At 32.7% G+C, this 20,654-nt stretch overlaps 3 protein-coding genes across 3 annotated transcripts; 2 read left to right on the top strand and 1 right to left on the bottom strand.

Annotated features, from left to right (window-relative positions):
• Positions 1 to 5,338: 5,338 nt before the first annotated feature.
• LOC114414150 lies at positions 5,339 to 7,863 on the top strand. The gene is made up of 7 exons (XM_028378485.1): positions 5,339 to 6,341; positions 6,434 to 6,687; positions 6,786 to 6,953; positions 7,031 to 7,135; positions 7,239 to 7,311; positions 7,407 to 7,502; positions 7,589 to 7,863. Exons 1-7 carry the CDS (start codon positions 6,156 to 6,158, stop codon positions 7,685 to 7,687), a joined length of 981 nt encoding a protein of 326 aa, XP_028234286.1. The 5' UTR covers positions 5,339 to 6,155; the 3' UTR covers positions 7,688 to 7,863.
• A 70-nt stretch (positions 7,864 to 7,933) lies between these two features.
• LOC114414290 (DNA polymerase I A, chloroplastic/mitochondrial-like) lies at positions 7,934 to 13,013 on the top strand. The gene is made up of 9 exons (XM_028378579.1): positions 7,934 to 7,957; positions 8,094 to 8,199; positions 8,432 to 8,508; positions 9,071 to 9,750; positions 9,991 to 10,432; positions 10,889 to 10,984; positions 11,795 to 11,887; positions 11,968 to 12,162; positions 12,704 to 13,013. Exons 1-9 carry the CDS (start codon positions 7,934 to 7,936, stop codon positions 12,896 to 12,898), a joined length of 1,908 nt encoding a protein of 635 aa, XP_028234380.1. The 3' UTR covers positions 12,899 to 13,013.
• Positions 13,014 to 16,623: 3,610 nt separating this feature from the next.
• Positions 16,624 to 18,500, bottom strand: LOC114415328. The gene is made up of 2 exons (XM_028379959.1): positions 18,092 to 18,500; positions 16,624 to 17,997 (listed from the first exon to the last, which is right to left on the bottom strand). Exon 2 carries the CDS (start codon positions 17,993 to 17,995, stop codon positions 16,970 to 16,972), a length of 1,026 nt encoding a protein of 341 aa, XP_028235760.1. The 5' UTR covers positions 17,996 to 17,997; positions 18,092 to 18,500; the 3' UTR covers positions 16,624 to 16,969.
• Positions 18,501 to 20,654: the final 2,154 nt, after the last annotated feature.

The raw sequence follows: 20,654 nt of genomic DNA, 5'->3' as shown, positions 1-20,654 counted from the left end.
ACACAAACAACGTCGGGCTTTTATACAAAAACGTCATTGTTTTTGTGTGCGTGTGCTTTAATTTGAAATCCCTAGTCTCGACTCTTCGTTTCTCCCTCGCTTGACTCTTCATTTCTCCGTCCACTTTTTCCCTCCACTCTTTCCCATCATCAAATCAAACCCTAGTTTCAACTTCATTTGTTTCATTTGATTCACTCCCAGACAAAGACATAGCCTCTTTCTTTCGTTTTGAGAAACCAAACCCTCGTTTCAATCATTGATCCTTTTCTGTTAGGTTTGTGAATTTGCTTTTGTTTTTGTAAAACTTTGCACCTCCCCCCTTTTCAATTTCGTAGTTATACGAAAATTTTAATGTTTCCGTGTTTCAAATTTGTAGATACCAGTTTCTCTTCCAATTTCGTCATGGCCAAAACCTCCTTCAAGCTTCAGCATCCTTTCGGTACTCTTTTTTTCCCCTTTAATATTTCGTTTTCTCTAATTTGTTATATAATCTGTTGGGAATCGAAAGATTTTTTATTGGCCCTGCCTTTTGTATTCTAAAAATAATAATTTCGAAATTATTGGGGAATGACAAGGATCTTTTTAGCTTTTTATCTATAGGGATAGAAGGATGAACGTGTTTACTATGTTCGCGTGAGTGTTTTGTTTTGAGATTCTAAAACCCTTGGTTCATTGGACCACACTAACTACTTGGTAATTTTTTACGTGTCAGAGAGAAGGCAGGCTAAAGCTTCTCGCATTAGAGAGAAATATCCTGATAGAATACCTTTAAGATTGTACTCTGTTTAGGTACCCTGTTTATATATTTATTTATTCTTTTAAAACTCTTGTTCATATATTGCAATTGTGTGCATGTGATTGTGGAGAAAGCTAGAAGAAGTGACATTCCAGACATTGATAAGAAAAAAGTAATTCATTTTCTTACTACTTTTGTCCCTTTTGATTAGTTTCCAGGCCTGATAATGTTGTCTTACTACTTCAAAGTTTTTTATTGGGGGGGGGGGGGTCTTGATGTTCATTTAAAATACTGATCAAGATTTAATGATTTTATATTGTTAAAGCTATGAAGCATGTTTGGTATGAAGCTTTTAGACTATTACCAAGTATTGGAGTCACTGCAAGCAGTATTGGAGTGCTCTATTTGATTGTTTTTTCTCTTTTTATATGAAATGGCTCGCATTAGATTCTCACACCATTTTGCCTGTTTTGTCTGAGAAGCCACTTTGGTTTCTTAACTTTCTTCAGGACAATACCATTTTAATTGTTGGAGCCACTGGCTTTCTCACCAAAAGTATGCACTCTCTCTCCCTTTCTCCTTCAACGGGCACTTTTTTTGCTATATTGGTGATCTCTTTGGTTTATGTTTCATAGTCTTTGGTTTATTTTTCGCTTTCACACCATCGATCCAAAAGCATGAATAGAGAAATTAATACTAGTAATTTAACATACTATTTATTATCAGCTTGTTATTTAAAAATAAATTAAATGTTTTGTTAACATGTCCCATTTTAAAAATGTGTTGATAATTTAGAAAATAAAATAATAAGCAAGAGTGCGTTAAAAAATATTTTAAAATAAATAAATTGATAGTATTGTGCTAAAGGAGAAATTGGGTGCAAATTTTAAGTCCTTTATTTCGAAAAAAGTGACTCTGGTGTCAGGGGACATTTCTTACGAGGACTTGGGCCTAAAGGATTCCATTCTAAAGGAAGAGATTTACGAAGGACTTATTTTGTATCATAAGACTTTTTTTCTTTCACTAATTTAATGAGTTCAATAAATATGCACCGTTAATGTAAAAAAAACAATATATATATATATTTAAAGTTGTCGCTTAGATCTTTTAACTCTCATGGCTAATTTTACAAAAAATTAATATATTATATTTTTTTTCCTAATTTAACTGGTAGCTCTCTTTAACAAAATTTTGACAAAATTAATTTCATTCAAATGTCCAATAATAAGCTTTTTGTATCTTAGTTATCAATCTGGTCTTCAAATTATATTAAAAGGTTTAATTTGATTTCATATTTCAGCGGCTTTTATTTATGAACAGTGGCAATTACTATATTTATCATTAGTTTAAAAAATAAAACAAATTTCATTTCTTTTTCTTCTTCACTTTTGGTTCTGTGCTTCGTTTCATCCTCGGAAGGATTTCCCAAAGCAAAGTGACGAGCATATATAAGACATTAGAAATTGGGTCTTTGGGGAACCTTTAAATCCTTCTAAGATCCCTGAGTATGCCTCTAGAATTCCATTTGTCAAACAATTAGTGTATTCTGTCATTCTGTCATACCGTCCCAGTAAAGGTGGATGGGCCCATTATACTTCAAACACGTTTTGTTTACTTTTTTTTTCCAGCAATTATAATTATGAATTGAGTAATCCATAAGTTAATCGGACTGTGAAAATATTTTTTTAGGCTTCTGGATTTGTTCTGAAAATATCCTAGCATTATTTCGGATTAAGTAATTTGGAATCCATGTTGTTTTCTGGATTACTAAGTTCAAAATAAAGCAATGATATTTTTGAAACAGTTACTCAAGAAGTTGATAGTATTATTCCGGATTAAGTAATTTGGATTAAGTAGTACATAATTAGGATTAAGTAAATGAGTGACAACAAGTACATAATTAGGAAATTTTGGAGAAGGTTTTGATTTGTTCTATTTCAAAATTGAATTAAGGCTTTAACTTTCATGATCCACTCCTAACAATTCATTATCCAGACTTCTTGTAGCAAACTCAGTTGTGTTTTAAAATAAATATGTCCAAAAATAAATAAATAAAAATGAGCAAGGAAATGCTCGATAGCAAACACATTGAATATATCTCTATTAAATAAAAAAGATAAAAAAAAACTCTAACAAAAAAAACACATTGAATATATATTAAGTGACTGAATATTAAGAACTAGCCCCTTAGTTCAAACCTTTTATTAAAGGTTATCTAGAGCATAAGAAAAATGCAATATACCCGAATTAAAAATTTTCACCATTTTAGTTAGTTGAATTTTGTAGTTATTAATAGGCATTTGCCTACTTCTTAATTTGGTGCTTGCAATGCTTACGGGACTGAAACCAATCAGAATCATTATTGACTATTGGCTAACTCTTTGGGGGAAACCCATTAATGTTTTCTGGGTTTATATTTAAAAACTTGATCATTAATTTCTGTGAAGGCTGCTGCTATATGCCCACTTAGGCTAAAAATTAAATAAATCAAATACGACTTAATGTTACTAGATACAATTATTTCACTACAGTCCAATGTCTCCTGCGGCTTGAGAACTATCCTTCTATATATCAAACTCATATAGGTGTCAAGCATGGACTTATAAACACAATAATTGTCCATTCACTTTTCTTATGGGGTGCAGATAGCAAAAATTGGGATAGAAGAAGTAACGGCTTTGTCTCCTTATGTATACTTTCACCAACCCTTTCCTACCATGTTTTTGGACTTCTATTTCATGCAACTCCCAGTTGCTTCCTATACTTCCTTTTTTATTTTTGGAATGACCAATTCAAAATGCATCCTTTTTCTGGTTTCTGAAATAACCAATAGAAAAAATATTTGGGAAAGGTTGCAAGAAGCAACAGTCTCTTTTGGGCCACTTGATCCGTAATTGCTCAGTTGTGTTAGCAGAGCCCGTCCAATTTAGAACTCAAGTTAACACTTTTGTTGTCCAAAACATTTTCAACCAAAGCGTGAGAACAAAATAAAGTCACTGGTGTTATTTTCTACTTTCCAAAGGAAAGCTGTCTGATTTAAGACTATAAAGAAGTTACAGCAAGACGTTGCAAAGCTTGAATTAAGGCAGAGTCATTTCTAATCCATGGAAGATGATAAATGTCATCACTAGTTACATGTAACTACGAAAATTCTATTAAGTACCAGTAAAAGAAATGCTTTGTAACTCTCTTGTCAAATTTGAGGGTGTTTTCTACTCTTTTTCTTGAGTTATATTATTCTATTCACTACTTTGTTAATATTGTGAAAGAGAAAACAAAATTTTCTAGATGTCTTTGTAATTAATATTTGTGTGTGTGTGTGTATATATATATATATATATATATATATATATATATATATATATATATGAGTTAGAGCACATCAAATATATTTCTCATGAATTTTGCCTTAGAAATTCTGGTAATTTGAAGCAAGCTTTGGATGTGGACAACATTAATGTCATTAAGGATCTGAATTCATTGTACCTTAGTAGATGAATCATTGTAAGACTTGATCGCTTTCATATTTACCTTTTTTTTGGGTACTATACATAGAGGCCAAAGAAACTGTTTTGGTGTACAAGAGTGTAGGACTTTGTTTGAATTTTCCAAATTCTCCTACCACTAGACTGATCCTAGTGGTTGGTTGAAGAAACTCTTTGAGCACAAGCTTGAACACCCAGTTTGCAACTTAGAACACCTAGTTTGCAACTTAGAAATATTAATTATGCTTGTAAAACTAAAAAAAAGGAAAAAAAAAGGCACAACTATATTTGTATATTTATTGTGCTTTTGGAAAGGGTGAAAATGGAAGGAATGGATGGAAACAATTTTGTGTCATTGAATTACCTTACAGCCATATGAAAAATGTGTGTTTCAATTTTTTTTGTTGCACAACTGTAATCTTGCTGTGCTATTAAATATGAAATTATTCTTAATTTGTAGGTACCGACTGCTACGGATTGGCAAAAAGTACTTGCCAACTTCAGTGTTACTGCAACAAATACTGTCATACTGCTCATCTTCGGAGGTATGTATGTCATTCTTAAACTGTTGTGGTTAAGTATTATATTTTTGCCCCTGATGTAAGTATTGTTTATTATTACATTCTACCTCATTGAGTGAGCCATAGTTCCCCGTTTGAGCTTCAATACAACGATTAATACGGATAGTTTGGATTAATTGTTGTATTGAATCTTGAATTGTCCGTTTGGACAGTTTGGGAAGACAATTTTTTTTACTTCATTTTGACTTACAAGTATGTTGTGTTATTTTTGATTATATTTCGGTCACTGCATCTTGCTTTGTTCTCCGGGTGCATACATGATCGGTGTCAATTGATGTCACCGGTTTCATGTCGTGTACTTGGAGACCAAAGCGAAATGCTGCCGAAATTTAGTCAAATTTAACATAAGTGCCTTAACTTGTTTGTTTGAATGAAGTAAAAAAGTGTCTTCCTGAATGGGGTAGGGTCACACCTTTTTACAATAAAAAAGAGAGGTTCGCATGCATATCAGATAATGAACCTCGTTTGACAGTACACTAAATATGGATCGGAGTTGGATGACAAGACCACGCATAACTGAAGAGTACGAGAATGGGGTTGAAGATTTCTTGCAATTTGCTGCTGAAAATGCTGCAGACTTTCGTGGGGTATACTTCTGTCCATGTGTGAAATGTTTGAATGGTCGACGACAATCTTTGGATGACATTAGAACACATCTGATATGTGATGGTATCTGTCCTACTTATACAAGATGGATATGGCATGGTGAGTTATCAGAAATGTCATCAACCCCTGCAAATGTTGGAGTTCATGAAGAAGTTGGTGATCGTATAGAAGACATGCTACGCGATCTTGGACAAGAGGGTTTTAGGCAAACACACGCACCATATTTTGAAAAGTTAGATAATGATTCAAAGAAACCGTTGTATGTCGGATGCACTAAGTATACACGGTTGTCAGGGGTGTTAGCTTTGGTGAATTTGAAAGCAAGATTTGGGTGGAGTGACAAAAGCTTCAACGAATTACTGTTGTTATTGAAGAATATGCTTCCTGAAGATAACACGCTACCGAAGAATCATTACGAGGCAAAGAAGATATTATGTCCTGTTGGAATGGAATATCAAAAAATACATGCTTGCCCTAACGATTGTATCTTGTATAGGCATGAGTATGCTGAACTGCGCAACTGCCCTACATGTGGCGTGTCACGCTACAAAGTGAATTCAAACGCAACAGTCAGCTCCTTGTAGACCGTCTATCCCTGATGTATTGGTTGCACGTGTCAGCACCAAAGAAAGCTGTGCCGAGGCTGCTGCAAATGTTGTTGCTAAGGAGCGGTCTACACTTGATGCTTCTATTGTGGGGTTATACATTGTGTGTGGTGATAGTACACAGGTGGTGGCTGCGGGAAAAATGTATGGAGTTGGTGGCATTATACACAATGTTGCTTACGCAGATGATGTAGTAAGGGTTTGTGTTGACACAATTTACGATGGTGACGCCACTGTCCCGTTTCCAACTGCAGAGATTCAGTATGTCAGGGACGCGAGTAGCACATTCATTGCATGGCCCAGACATCTAGTGAAGCCTATAACTGATGTAAGTAATATAATTATCGCCCTGCCTAATGTCATTTAATTTAATACACCATTTGTGATTAACTTTACTACTTATTTTCTTGTACTATATAGGATTCAAATCATAATGCGCGTTTGCCAGTTGGACGTCTTGGTGAGGCAGAGGTTGCAGCTGAACCTGATCCATTGGGCGAATTAATGAAGACATTGTTTTACGTGTACAAGAGTCCAGTGGAAGTGCCATGGGAGGCGACGCAATTTGGACTTCCTGATGTTGGGGCAAAATTTTTCATCACACATGCTGATCTAGCGGAAATAATATCAGGTGACAAGTGTTTGAACATATCTATCCTGCAGCTGTGGACCATGTAAGTCATTTTTTGTCAACCTTTATGTTTGATTACGTCATAACCAACATTCTTGAATCTAAAACATTTACAATATTCATGACTTGTGTTGCAAATAGTTTTATGAATAATTGTGGTAGAAGCAAAGTTGATCAGTCACTGTATGGTCTGTTGGAGCCTCAATCTATACACAATGCTAAGGACAGACGTGAACAATGCCAAGAATACATTCAAACATGGGTCAAGGAATCACAAAGGCAGTTGTACTTAGGGGCTTACTTGCATCAGTAAGTTGAACTGTTGTTGTAATTAAAGTCATTTTTTTTTGCTTGAATAAAAACCTAATTGTAATTGTCAACTTCAGGGCACATTGGCAACTATTTGTTTTGTGTCCAAGGGAAAACACCGTTGTTTGGTTTTGTTCTCTGAGGAAGAAGCCAGATATTAACATCAAAGCCACAATTAACAGGTTCTATTCAAATATACAAATGATGGTCTGTGGAGGTAACTGTTGTTACATATACATAAATAATGGTTGTCATATATATGGTTGTTTGTATTTTTTTTACTAGTGCAATGAAGACAATAACCAGTTCTTTCCAAGGCATGTCTAATCAAGCTGCACCTCGGTGGGTTGAACCAAAGGTTAGAAATTATTGAAGTTCTACCTGTTTCTAATGAAGTGTTTGTACATGTTGAAGTCTTGTATCTTAACTAACAATTTTCAATGTTAAATTTAGAGTCATGTCCAAACTGGAGCGTACGAGTGCGGATATTATGTCATGCATTGGATGTGGTGCATAGTGACTGGTGGATTGAAGGATGACTGGAACAAGGTATACGTAATGCATGGACTTACGATTGTAGGTTTGGTTAATATTTGTTAACTTACTAATAATGTCATCAATTCTTAATTTTGTAGTGGTTTTCTGATGGATCACCGTTAGACGTGGAGGCCATCACCACACTTCGCCAAAAATGGGCAACATTCTTTTTAAGTATTAGGAAAAGCGGATGCTAAAGAGGATTTTCATTATGTAGTAGAACATTTTTAGTGTCATTACATCATTTCGTTTAAAATTTCAAACAATTGTTTCATCTGATTATATGAAAGGCACAATTAAGGTCTCCATTGTTTATGCTTAAATTGTTTTAGTTTGTGGTTTTATTTTATTATAAAATATTCATTTTAATAGGATCAACGCAATTATTAGTTCATAGTATGTGTTTTTTCTGCAATTGGAGAACTGCAGGTTTATATGCAGACATGGACTTCAAAGAGGGGGAACTGGTTCTGAAGGACCCCATGTTGTAGGAGCTCAACATCCCCTCAAAAAGGTTTGTTTTCATTTTCACAGTTTTTGTTCTTGTGTAGCCATATTAAAAGCTTTCTGCTCCTTTCTCTTATATTCTACCTTGTTTCGCAGATTGATTGTTTGGTGTGTAGCTTATGCTTTCGTTTTGTTGGTTCCATAGAACTTGAAATTGGAAGGAGGCTTTACATGCAACAACTGAGGGCCAACGAGAGTCATGGTTGTGATGTGGGAAGCTCTTAGAAACACTGCCATGAAATGGAATCTTCAGATGAAGAGGAGAGCACTCAGCAATGCACTTTTGGAAAACTACCTTTAAGAAAAGTACCTTGTTTAATTAACGACATTAAATCTGTCAATTAATTGTGCTAGCATTCCTAAATTTTATCCTTTTCTAATCTCTCTATCCACTTAATTGTTTCTCATTAATATTTGGACAAAGAATAATTAAGTAGGTAAACTTGATGGTGGAGGCAAAGAGATTTTAGAAAAATTTGCTGAATTTTTTAGCGATTCTTCCATCAAGAAGGTAAACTTTTCTTCTTCTATCCCTTCTATGTTCTTAATCCTATTACTCTCCTCAACATGCAACACTCCTCAAATCTTAATTCTATGCTTGCTACTGTATGAAAGATGCCTTACTAGTTAAGATATATGACAATCAGCTACAATTTGTTCTGAAGCAAACCTCAGGTAATGTAAAAGTTTAGTGTCGTATTATACAGAGAGCCATATTGATATTTACTGCGTGTTCAGTGGTATATTAAATTTTTCAATAATATGCTAAGAATAGGTTGCAACTTGCATTCCTAATGTTAAGTTAATGTGTACCTGATTTAGGATAGTTGGTGCATGGCTTTATTGTATAGAACAGAGAAGTTTTCATCATATGATAGAAGTGAACTAGCATGATTTGTTATTCTATTTTATTTTATTTGTGTAGTTGTTAGATATTCTTATTTTGTAGTAATGGAAAATTAAATCTATCTTTTATAAAATCATATTGGCATTAAATTCCTGGGTTTGTCTATGCTGTGACCAGAGATTACAAACCATATTTGAAATAACCGAGTCACTGGTGCATTCTGTAGGTCTGGCATAATTATAGCTTTGACTGTCATGTTATAGAGAATTATGGATTCAAAGTTTCGGGATTTCATGCTGATACAATGCACATGGCACGATTATGGGATTCTTCAAGACATTTGGATGGGGGTTATTCTCTTGAAGGACTTACAGGTGACAGAAGGGTCATGTCTAGGGCTCAGCTGAACCATGAAAAGGACTTGATTGGTAAGGTGTCAATGAAAACTATATTTAGTAAGAAAAAATTGAAAAAGGATGGATCTGAGGGTAAAACAAGTATCATTGCTCCTGTTGAAGAACTACAGAGAGATGAGCGTATACCTTGGATATGTTATTCTGCCTTAGATGCTAGCAGCACTTTGAAGCTGTATGAGAGCCTAAAGAGCCATCTTTCAGACATGCCCTGGAAATTTGATGGTGTGCCAGTTTATGGGAAAACCATGTATGATTTCTACAATGAATATTGGCGTCCATTTGGTGAGCTTCTAGTCATGATGGAATCTGAGGGAATGCTAGTTGACCGGGCTTATCTTGAAAGCATAGAAAAGGTGGCCAAAGCAGAGCAAGAGGTAGCTGTTAATAGATTCCGTAAATGGGCCACTAGGTATTGTCCTGATGCCCAGTATATGAATGTGGGAAGTGATTCGCAGTTGCGCCAGCTGCTTTTTGGTGGCATTGTGAACAGGTGCACATTTTTTAAATCTTACCTGTAGCATTTATTTCAATCTTAAATTATTGATTTCCTAGTCAAAGCGTGAAATATTTATGATATTCATAAGTTTAATGTATTCACTATTCATGAATGATGGTACTACTACTGGTACCTACCTTGATATTTATGAACTTTTCTGTTTACAACAAAGTAGCTGAAGGATATAGATGGAAGTAAAATTTTCATTTTCACTTGTCACATGCTTCATTACAGAAAGGACTCCAATCAAACGCTTCCAACTGAACGAATATTCAAAATTCCCAATGTTAATAATGTGATTGAAGAAGGCAAGAAGGCTCCAAAAAGATTTTGTGATATAAAGTTGACGAGCTTAGGTTATAATCTGGAGACTGAGATGTACACAGCAACTGGTTGGCCGTCAGTTAGTGGTCATGCTTTAAAGGCCCTGGCTGGAAGTATTTCCGCTGATTATGACTTTTTTGATGAGGATTGTAACTTGGATCTCGATGATGAAGATGAAAATCCTTCTCAAAGTGAAGTTGCACCGGTAAAAATTGATAAATCTGCATATGGGACAGCCTATGCAGCTTTTCCAACAGAGGAAGAAGGGAGAGAAGCTTGCCATGCAATTGCTGCTTTATGTCAAGTCTGTTCAATCAACTCTTTGATCTCCAACTTCATCCTTCCCCTGCAGGTATTTTGTTGTTGTTTTGTTTGCAATATGAACTTTCTTGAGCTTGCTTGGAATTTCTTATATTTTGAAGCTAGTATACAAACTTCCATACAATTCATATTGTCCATAATAAATTGATGATATTTTCTATTTTTTCCCTAGAAAGGATATTTTTAGACAATTATAATTATTTTATAAACATCAGTCAATGAGATGCTTGACAACTCACCTGTGCACCAAACTCACAAGTACCACAGTACCTTGAGCTTTTAAAATACTCATTGGAGATGGTCAATACTAAGTTCTCCCACTGCTTAGCTATGGCTAGGGAAATTATTTCCTTATTTGAGTTTAAGCTAATTTTTTGAATGCTTATTGTGCCACCACTTACATTTTAGAACTTTTAGTAAACATTTGTATTCTTACACTGAAGCTCTTTATATGTGCTCTATAATAGCTGCAGTTTCTCTTTGTCAGGGACATAATATATCAGGAAAAGATCTCCGTGTTCATTGTTCCTTAAATATCAACACAGAGACAGGACGCTTGTCAGCAAGAAGGCCAAATCTGCAGGTTATTCTAATTAGATTAATCAGAATTCTCTAATGATTTTGATTAGGAATTTTCATTTTGATAGTAGTCGTTGTGAACTTCAAATTTTTTTAAGTGCTATACATTTGAGATTTGACCATTAACCTTCATCTGTGTGCTGGTATGTTCATTAATTGGTGGCATACAGTTTCCTTGATGCTAGACTCTTAGTAGAAGGCTTTATCATTTTGTCTTTTAATCTAAAATGTAGTTTCTCCTTTTAGTAGGGTTTCTTCCTATTAGACATATAAGTCCATTTTGAACCTCCACTCTATCTTTTCGCTGCTGTTTTTCTTAACTAAATTTTGGCAGTAAGGTTGAACAAAAAAAAATTCAGCTGAAGGTGAAATAGGTCTGTGGATTATTTGTGTTGCAAACCTGAATTATTCTTGTGTGAGGTAGCATCTACAAAAATATAAAACCCTTTTTAGGCCGTCATCTATCAAATATCTCAAGGTCAAGAGTCAGTTCTTGACATCTCTGCTCAAATGTACATTCTTTTGTATTCATTTATTCCTTTAGTTAAAAATATCTGATTAAAATTAGTGTTTTTGTACTAATCCTAGCCTTGCTAATTGCGATACACATTCATGTAATCATTTGATGTCTACTTGGTCTTGATGCCTTTTCTGTTACTTTATTACAATGATTTGGGTCCTAATTTTGGACTGCGCAATGCATCTCATTCATTTTCAATTTGTATTTTGACATTGACATGCGGGTATTACATCCACTAGATTAATCAGACTTTCAAAACAATATAGAACCTGACACTTACGCTTCATGAATTAGAATCAACCTGCTCTAGAAAAGGATCGATACAAAATCCGTCAAGCATTCATTGCTGCACCCAAGAATTCTCTTATAGTTGCTGATTATGGACAGGTTAACAGTCTATATTGTCTATCTAACTGAACTATTTTCAAGAAATTTCATTCTGTTAACTGCCTTGTTTATTGTTACAGCTGGAACTTAGGATTCTGGCACACCTTGCAGACTGTAAGAGCATGTTGGAAGCTTTTGAAGCTGGTGGAGATTTCCATTCAAGGACTGCAATGAATATGTACCCACATATTCGTGAAGCACTTGAAAAAAAGGAAGTGCTTCTTGAGTGGCATCCTCAGCCTGGTGAAGATAAACCCCCAGTTCCTCTTTTGAAGGTAACTGTATGCTGATAGTTGCAAGTACCATTGCATTGAGATGTGGAAGTAGTGGCTTTGTCTTTAGTTTGGTATTTCTTGTAGCTGATGACGTCAAATATAGTGACCACCAGAGTGCTGGCAGGTGCATGAGGGAGGACTAATCCTTGTTCTGATTGGACCCAGATCCATCAACTGCAAATGCGATAAATATACTTTATTAAAAATCAGAACAAATACTAATAACTTGTGAACTTTCCAATAGAAATAAAGGACAGCTACTGCTCATTAGAACACTGTTTAGGGGGAAAACATAGTTGCTGTGGTAGTAGAAGAATTCACTGAGTTTTTTTATATATAATGTGTTTAATAATGTTTATGTATATTAATAAAAGTAAATCAGAATACACCAGGCATTAATAAGCTTTTTTAGCAGTTTAATGTTGTTTGATGCCCTTCCCTCAAGATATCAAAAAACTGTTTTAGCAGTTTACTGTTATAACTTATAACCATCTATTTCATGATTGATCATGTTTTGATTTTTGTTTCCCTTCCATGTCAGGATGCCTTTGCTTCTGAAAGAAGAAAAGCTAAAATGCTTAACTTCTCAATTGCATATGAGAAGACTCCTGTGGGGCACGGGAAGATTTACTTGAAAGCTGCCAAGAATTACTTGGAAAAAAAAACAAATGAAACTTATGCTGAATTCTTATGTCTTCTGCAGGTGCTATTTAATTTCCAAATGATGCATTTGTGATGATTCTAGCACGCATGATTGGAATGTTGGTTCTATTGATATGGAGATGTAGCATATTATGAGTGTTGTTGATATGAACATTTTTTTAACTTTTTATGGACTGCAGAAATTCATCCATAACAGGATTTATGTTAAATAGATCATCCCCATTTATTGTTATTACTATTATTATTTGACTAAATTACTAATAAAATGTTTAATTTAATTTATTTTTAAAAATATTTAATATAATCTTCTAGAATGAAAATCTAGTATAAATTTGCTTTGACAGACTTATTAATTTCTTGCATCATTTTCATTTGATAGTTTTGGTTCCTATCAAATTAAAAAAAAAACAAAAAAAAGAAAATATACAAAAAAAAAAAATAACAATACTACGACGGTTATAATCCAACCGTCTTAGTATATTACACTTACTACGCCTGTTATATCAAAACTGCTGTAAAAAGCCATTTTGCATGGCACATACGAAGACGGTTAATGAACAACCGTCGTAAAAAGTGCACATATACGAAGACGGTTCTTTAAAAACCGTCGTAAAAAGCGCACATATACGAAGACGGTTCATCCACAACCATCGTAAATAACACATACATACAACGACGGTTCTTGAAGAACGTCGTAAAAAACATAGACATACAACGACGGTTCTTGATAAACCGTCGTAAAATGCATAGACATACAACGACGGTTAGTAAAACCGTCTTTCAAGTAATTCTACCTTTTACGACGGCGGCAATTACGACGGTTAAAAACCGTCGTTAAAAATACTACTTAACCGACTTAGAAAGACGTATTTCTAGTAGTGTTAGTTTCCCCCACATGATGATCGTACGTAGGCATGATTAGATCTGATTATTTAATAATGAATCAATCTAATATCTCTATTATTATTATTATTATTGGGAACCATTTTTTTTTCATTAGTATTGCAAAGAGAACTGGTAACTAAATCCTAATAATGAGGGAAAAAAATGCGCTTCGCAAATGTTAGAGACTAATATAAAAAAATTGTGTTTTCACTTGGTAACTTGAGTTTTATGATAGATAATACTAAGATGCAGTATAAAAAAAATTATAATCGATCACGTTTTTCTTTTCAAAGTGAGTTGTATTATAATCACCTAGGCTGTGTTTGGATAAATTTTGATAAAATTAATTTTAAATAAAGTTGATTTGCGTAAAATTGATTTGGGTTAGAATTTATTTTGAAGTAATGTGTTTTATATTTGGATGATTTTTATTGAATTGAATTTTGAAGTAAAATTTGGTATAATTTTTGTTATCTCACGTAAAAAATACTTAAAATTATTTTAACTTGGAATCAATTTTAAATCCATAATTAATTTTGGCTTCTTCTCTGATATCAAATCAAATATGTGAAAAATATTTGAAATCAAACATATTTTACAACGTGAAATCACCACACGCACAATGTTTGAAAATTTATAAATCATGCATTGTCTAACTATTGTAAGGATTACTTGTTTAGCCAATGTGGTAGGCATTAGATGATAAAACCGACTTTATTTGGACTTCAATTTTCGTCTCATTTTATCTTTTTTTTTTACTTTATTTTGTTTGTAAAGCTTATAGGTATGTTTTAAAGTGTGAATAGCTGAGCAGAAAAGCTAATAAAGAGACAAAAGCATGCAAAAAGAGACAAGAAAGAGGAAAATTTGAGCATTTTTACTGAGCAGGGTTCATGCTCATGTAGCATGGCACATGTTGACCTTCACGCTACAGTTTAATTACAGTAGTATGAATAGAGTGGAGAGACAATTTTTAGGTTATGCTTTATTTATTTATGAACAACAACAGCTTTTGAGAAGGACAACCAGAAAATAATTGGGGTTTAAATTTGTAAGAGTTTTCAATCTCTTTTATTTCTAATGTAATTTTATATGTTGTTTGACTATTTTTTAATCATGGTTGATTAAATTCCTTAGAACTTAGTTGTATTCACGTATTTTAATTTCTCTTTTTAATAAAGTTTTTTTATGTTATTCAATTGATTGGAATTAATCACTCTAATTATTAGTTAATTGTGTGTTAGTGATCATTTTCACTAACTTACATGTAGTATGATAGGACTAATAAAGCTTGTATGACCAAACTAGTGACATAAATTCTTTTTTTACAAACCTCTTTGTAATTCATCCTTATCCCTAAATCAAATCCCAAATGACCAATGTAATAATGATTTAAAGGGAAGACTATTCTCAAGCCTTGACCATAGACTAATAATTAAAAATAATCCCTACCCTTAAATTAGTAGGCGATTAATTAGTAATTGAGTTCTTATTTAAAATAGGGTTAGAAAAAAATGATACATACGAAATCATAATCTGAATCATTTTTTTCCATACATATCTCTTCCTTGAAACTGTTGCTTGTTTGTTCTTAGTTTTATTTTCTTAAACACAAACATAAACAATCTCCAAACTCAAAGATAAAAACTCAAAATTATTTAGTTTATGTGATTTAAATTATTTAGAAACACAATTTTTGTAGAATATGATATTTAGACTTTTGAATTTTCAATAGTGCATAAAATACACTTATCCTTTAGGAATATATATTTTACGCATCTCTAAACCACTTAGTGTCTCATATATATATATATATAAAACCCAACATCAAAATTACTCCAAAAGTACAATTTAAATGCGAACCACATTGGCTAAAAAAGTATGAAACTTAAACAAGTATTTAAAGTGTGATTTATATATATAAATAGTTATACAAAACAAGTAATCCTTACAATACTTGTACTCAACTCAACATCAAAAGTATTTATTTCTGATATCAGATTAAAAATGGATTACATTTAAATTAACTTCAAAACGCTAGCTAATTTAAAGAAAAGGATATTTATAATGATTAGTTTAGATATATGTTTATAGTTGTGCATTTTGACATTATTCTATCAATAGTTTAATTTCATGTGAGAAAACACGTTAAGGTACTGTACATTACATGAATATTTTTAAATTTTGAAAAATTATAAATAGAAAGAGAATAATATATATATTATTTTGGTAGGATTTTTTTATCATTGAGAATAACTATTCTATTAACTTAAATAGAAATAATTAAAGTAATAAATTGTTCAAAATTTTAGAAAGGAATAATAAAAATATTATTATCAAAGTCGAGACACGTCATTTTTATAAATATTGTTTAACAAAATTCAAAATTTAAAAATTAAATTAAAATTAGGATTAACAATGATTATAATATTCTTGAATTTTAGTTTATTTATGAAATGCATTTTTAATTTAATACAATGTATTAAGATTTATAAAACGTTAAAAATATGTTTTTCAATCTTACAAAAATGATAAAGTTCTAATTTTGTAATTACAAAATTTTTTGTTCATTTTTCGTCTAATAAAATTATAATATATCATTTTTTTTGTCTTAATCAAAGTTTGATTTTATTTGAACTTACAATAATAATTTTTTATATAAATTATGCATATATAATAGATATAAAAAAATTATAAATGTAGGTTTAGATATTTGAATCTTACTCCGGATGGATGAAACAAATAACACACTATAATTAAATTTTATTATGAAAAAAACACATTTTTTTCCAGGAACAAAATAAAATTTTACGAATTTTAATTGGACAAAAAATCTAATAGAGGCTAATAATATTTTTTTTAGTATTAAATTATTATTAAATAATCAGATCTAATCATGCGTATTCGATCATGTGGCGAAACTAATTAAATTTCCTGTAACAATATTCATTTTAGATCCTAATCCTAAAGAAAAAGACAATAAGATCATCAACTACAAATAAAAGGAGTATATACTATATAATTAAATTAATCTCACTCTAGCTATCTACTATTCTGAACAATACTCGTATAAAATATTTAAAACAAAAAAGAAATGATAGCTGCAAATGCTAACCACCAACGCTAGACCACTATGATCAGCATCATCATGATTACGCTCTTAATTCATTGCAGCATCTGAAATTCCACGCTGCTATGATTCACAAGTTTAGTATACTGTTTACCTCACACCCCACGCGAGATCATATTGATCAGAAGATCAAATCCACGCTTCCACGGTACCTTCCCTAGGGGAATTTCCATTTGCATTACCAACATTCTCCAAGTTCTTCTCACGGTTCAAGCTGCTCGACGCAGAAACCGACATGTTGAGCTTGCAGCCACCATAATTACTATTATTCCCATGATCTAAGCACCAAAACGGGTCTCTTATCCCTCCTGCATCACCGTCACTCCTCAGAAACATGCCCTCAGAAACAACATGCTCATGAGCACCCAGCAGATCATGCGCATCAAGTGTGGGCATGGTGGATAAAGACTTTGCAGCAAGCCCTGAAGGGACAAGAGAGTGAAGAGAAGGAGAAGGGTGGAATAAGGGAATGGAGTGAATATCTTGTATGAGATTCTGTGGTGGGGGTTGATAGGGTAAAGATAGATCAGGAAGTAGTTGGTAGTTATTATTAGGAGAAACATTGATATTGTTTTTGTTGTGTAACAAGCTGGTCCTCGATGAAGTTGTTGAAAGCAAAGGGTTTGGGCAAAGAGGGATGCGTCGAGAGAAGGAAGATGAAAAGGGAGGTGCAGGGATTCCGGTGAACTCTTGAACCATGGATCTGAAGTTGTTGGTGTCGGTGGTGGGTGCACGCCTTGAAGATCTGCTTCGTTTCTTTGAGTTGCGTACGAGGTTGTTGGTTTGTGGAGATGATGGGAGTTGTTGTATTGAATTATCATTAATGTTGTCGTGACCCAACAGGCATTGATTTGTTGTTGTTGGTGTTGCTGATGTCGAAGATGGTAGGCTTTCTGGGAGGGTGCGATTGGGTTCAGATCTTTGGTCTTGACAGTCTAAGTTAAACAAGTGATTATGTGGGTTTTGGTGGGATTGTGAGACGACAGCGTGGAAGTAGCTTGAGGAAAGATCAAACATTGAGGGATGAGAAGGAACAAGAGATGGTTGTTGCGGGTGAGAGATGGAACCGAAATGATTGAGGAACGATGGATCGGCGTGGGATGAATCATATTCATCATCGCTAGAAGAGATGCTTCCACTGTTACCAGAGTCCATTGCTTAATAAAAAAAGAGGAGAATTTAATTAAGCCGAGGTGCTACGGATACTAGAAGAGGTTTGAAAGTAGTAAGAAAAAGTGTGGAATTGAGAACCTAATTACGTGTTTGGTGATCAAGTTTCCACGAAATCCAATAGTGAAAGCAGTCTTCTGGAAAATGGAAAAAGGAAACTATGCATGTAGATCTTAACTATGATGCATAATTGGGAAAGGATTGAGGGCAGTGTGGGGCGTGAATTACGAGGAGGTACTCACTAAGGAGTAGATCTCGTTGGCTTTTTGCGTGAATTAGGGTTTGAGGGAAGGAAAAGAAGGAACTGATGAATGGAGAGGAAAGGTTATTTAAGCTTTGTGCTCAGAAAAAAAAGAGGGCTTTAGAAGATCCTCATGAGAGTGTAGGGGTGGGGTCGCCATTGGAGTTGATATAAAAGAGTTGCCGGTGGCTGGTCACAGGTCAAACTCGATGTCAATGTGAGAAGGACCGTGACTCGGTGAGAGAAAGAAAGGGAGGGGGTTGTAAATGTTAAAAAAGCCGAAAAGGATGTGGGCATGCGTTGATAAATGGAACTATGTTGAGTTTTACATGTAAAAAAATTATATACTTATATTTTAATATCTGAACTAATTTTTAATTTAAAAAATAATACATTATAATTTTATGATACGAAAAATAGATAAAAAAAATCTTTTAGGAAGAAGTACAAATTTTATAAGTACAAAAAAAAATATTTGAGCCTTTTATGAAATAAAAATAGAAAATATTATTTGAAAGAAAGAAATAAGTATGAATGAAAAGAATAGAATTAAATATTTTAGATAAAACAAATTGTACGAGAATAGGAATAGTTATCGAAAATATTTAATTTAAAATGATTTTATAATGGCAGATGATATAAAATGATTTTATAATATTAATTAATTATAAATTATCATTTATATATATTCTAAAGTAATTATTATAAAATCAACAAATTAATGATATAAATTATAATTGGATAAGTATGTAAAATTATTTTATATTATTACTTCCTAATCACCATTTTTCTCTAAAATAAAATCTTATCATTTATACATCTTAAACCATTGATGAGCGGCAGAACCCTTTTCTTCTGATTGCTTTGGGAAAACATCAAGATTTAGGAAGCTTATTTGTGTGTAAACAAAGAAATGATTGAGTGGATGAGTTCTGCACTTCTGCCACATGACTCTTTAGGGTGGTTCGGCTGTGTGAAATAATAAAGAATTAAAAATAAATATTTGAATGAAAATAATAATATATATGATAAAAATGTGAGATTTATATTATTTTTCGAAATTTTTTATTTGAATAGTAATTTCTTATCTTCAACCGAATCACCCCTTAATTAGCTGTGGAGCATCAATCATCCAAAGGAGAGGGAATGAGAGAATGATTTTGGTATTTGGAGATGTAACTAACACGTTTTATAACACTATTACCATTTTTTTGAAGAATTCGAACATACTGTTACTAATAATATCTGTTAATGATTTCCATGCAAATCTCTTGCAATTAACAAGGGATTAGCAAAAACAAACTTCCCTCTCCAAACCTTTGCTAATTTAGGAGGGATCCCTTCGTAATTTTTTTTGCTAAAGTGATCCATAATTTTAGCGAGGTAACCATTCCGTCACTAATCTGTCTAATGGAACTTTAACGTCGCAAATCCTTCCCAAAACTAGCGAGGGGACCGTTCATTCACAAATTAATTATTATAGCACAAGATTTTCGTGAAATTTTTTTAAAAAGAATATCAAATTAACGTTGACATTTTCCCATCGCGAAATCCTCCAAAGTCCTGTTAAAATTCTTTAAATTAAATTATTTATTTAGCATGAATTAATAAAAATAAATTCTTATTTACATAAATTATTACCAAAAAATGCTATGAATTAATAACCCTTACATTTAATTTTTGATATAATAGTTTATATTTTTTTTATTGACAAAGATAAATGTGCAATGTAGTTTATATATTAGGATAAATAGTCATTTTTTGTTCTTGAATGATAAATTCGTTCCTGAAATATAAAAATTCAAATTTTAATCTTCAAAAATGAAAAAAGTACGACAAATTCATCTATTCATTAACTTTGGTCCATTATCGATAATGAAAGAACATACATAACACATTTAAGGACGAATTTGTTAACGCTTTACATATTTAAGAATTAAAATGATTATGTATCTAAAATATAATTTAATCTTTATTTTTCTTTTTATTAATCATTATAAATATAACATTATAAAAAATACTTAAAAACAAGCCGAAGTAGAAAGAATGAGTATTTACCTATATATTATGATTCAAGCAAGTTAAGAAGATACTGTGAGTTTTATCGTAGTTTCACACAATCTATATTCTGTTTTAATTTTAAAAAAATCCGTTATTTCTATTTTCTGTATTTTTATTTTCTAAATCAATCACAACTTTAGCAGAAGAAAAATATTGACAAAGATAACAAGAAAAACTGATTATTAGGCCAGGCGAAAATAGAAGAAGAGGACACACAGTGAGAGGACATGGTGACATGTGAGTCTCACCCATTTGGAATCATTATGGCCCATGCCAGTGAAAAAGAGAAGAATTTGTTCTCTAGCAATGATGATCACCCTCCCCCTCCAACTTTATCGTTCA

This window comes from Glycine soja, chromosome 6 (genome assembly GCF_004193775.1).
Source record: "Glycine soja cultivar W05 chromosome 6, ASM419377v2, whole genome shotgun sequence".
Taxonomy (NCBI): Eukaryota; Viridiplantae; Streptophyta; class Magnoliopsida; order Fabales; family Fabaceae; genus Glycine; species Glycine soja.
The sequence above is the reverse complement of the archived record's forward strand: the minus strand, read 5'-3'. Positions and strand labels throughout refer to the sequence as shown.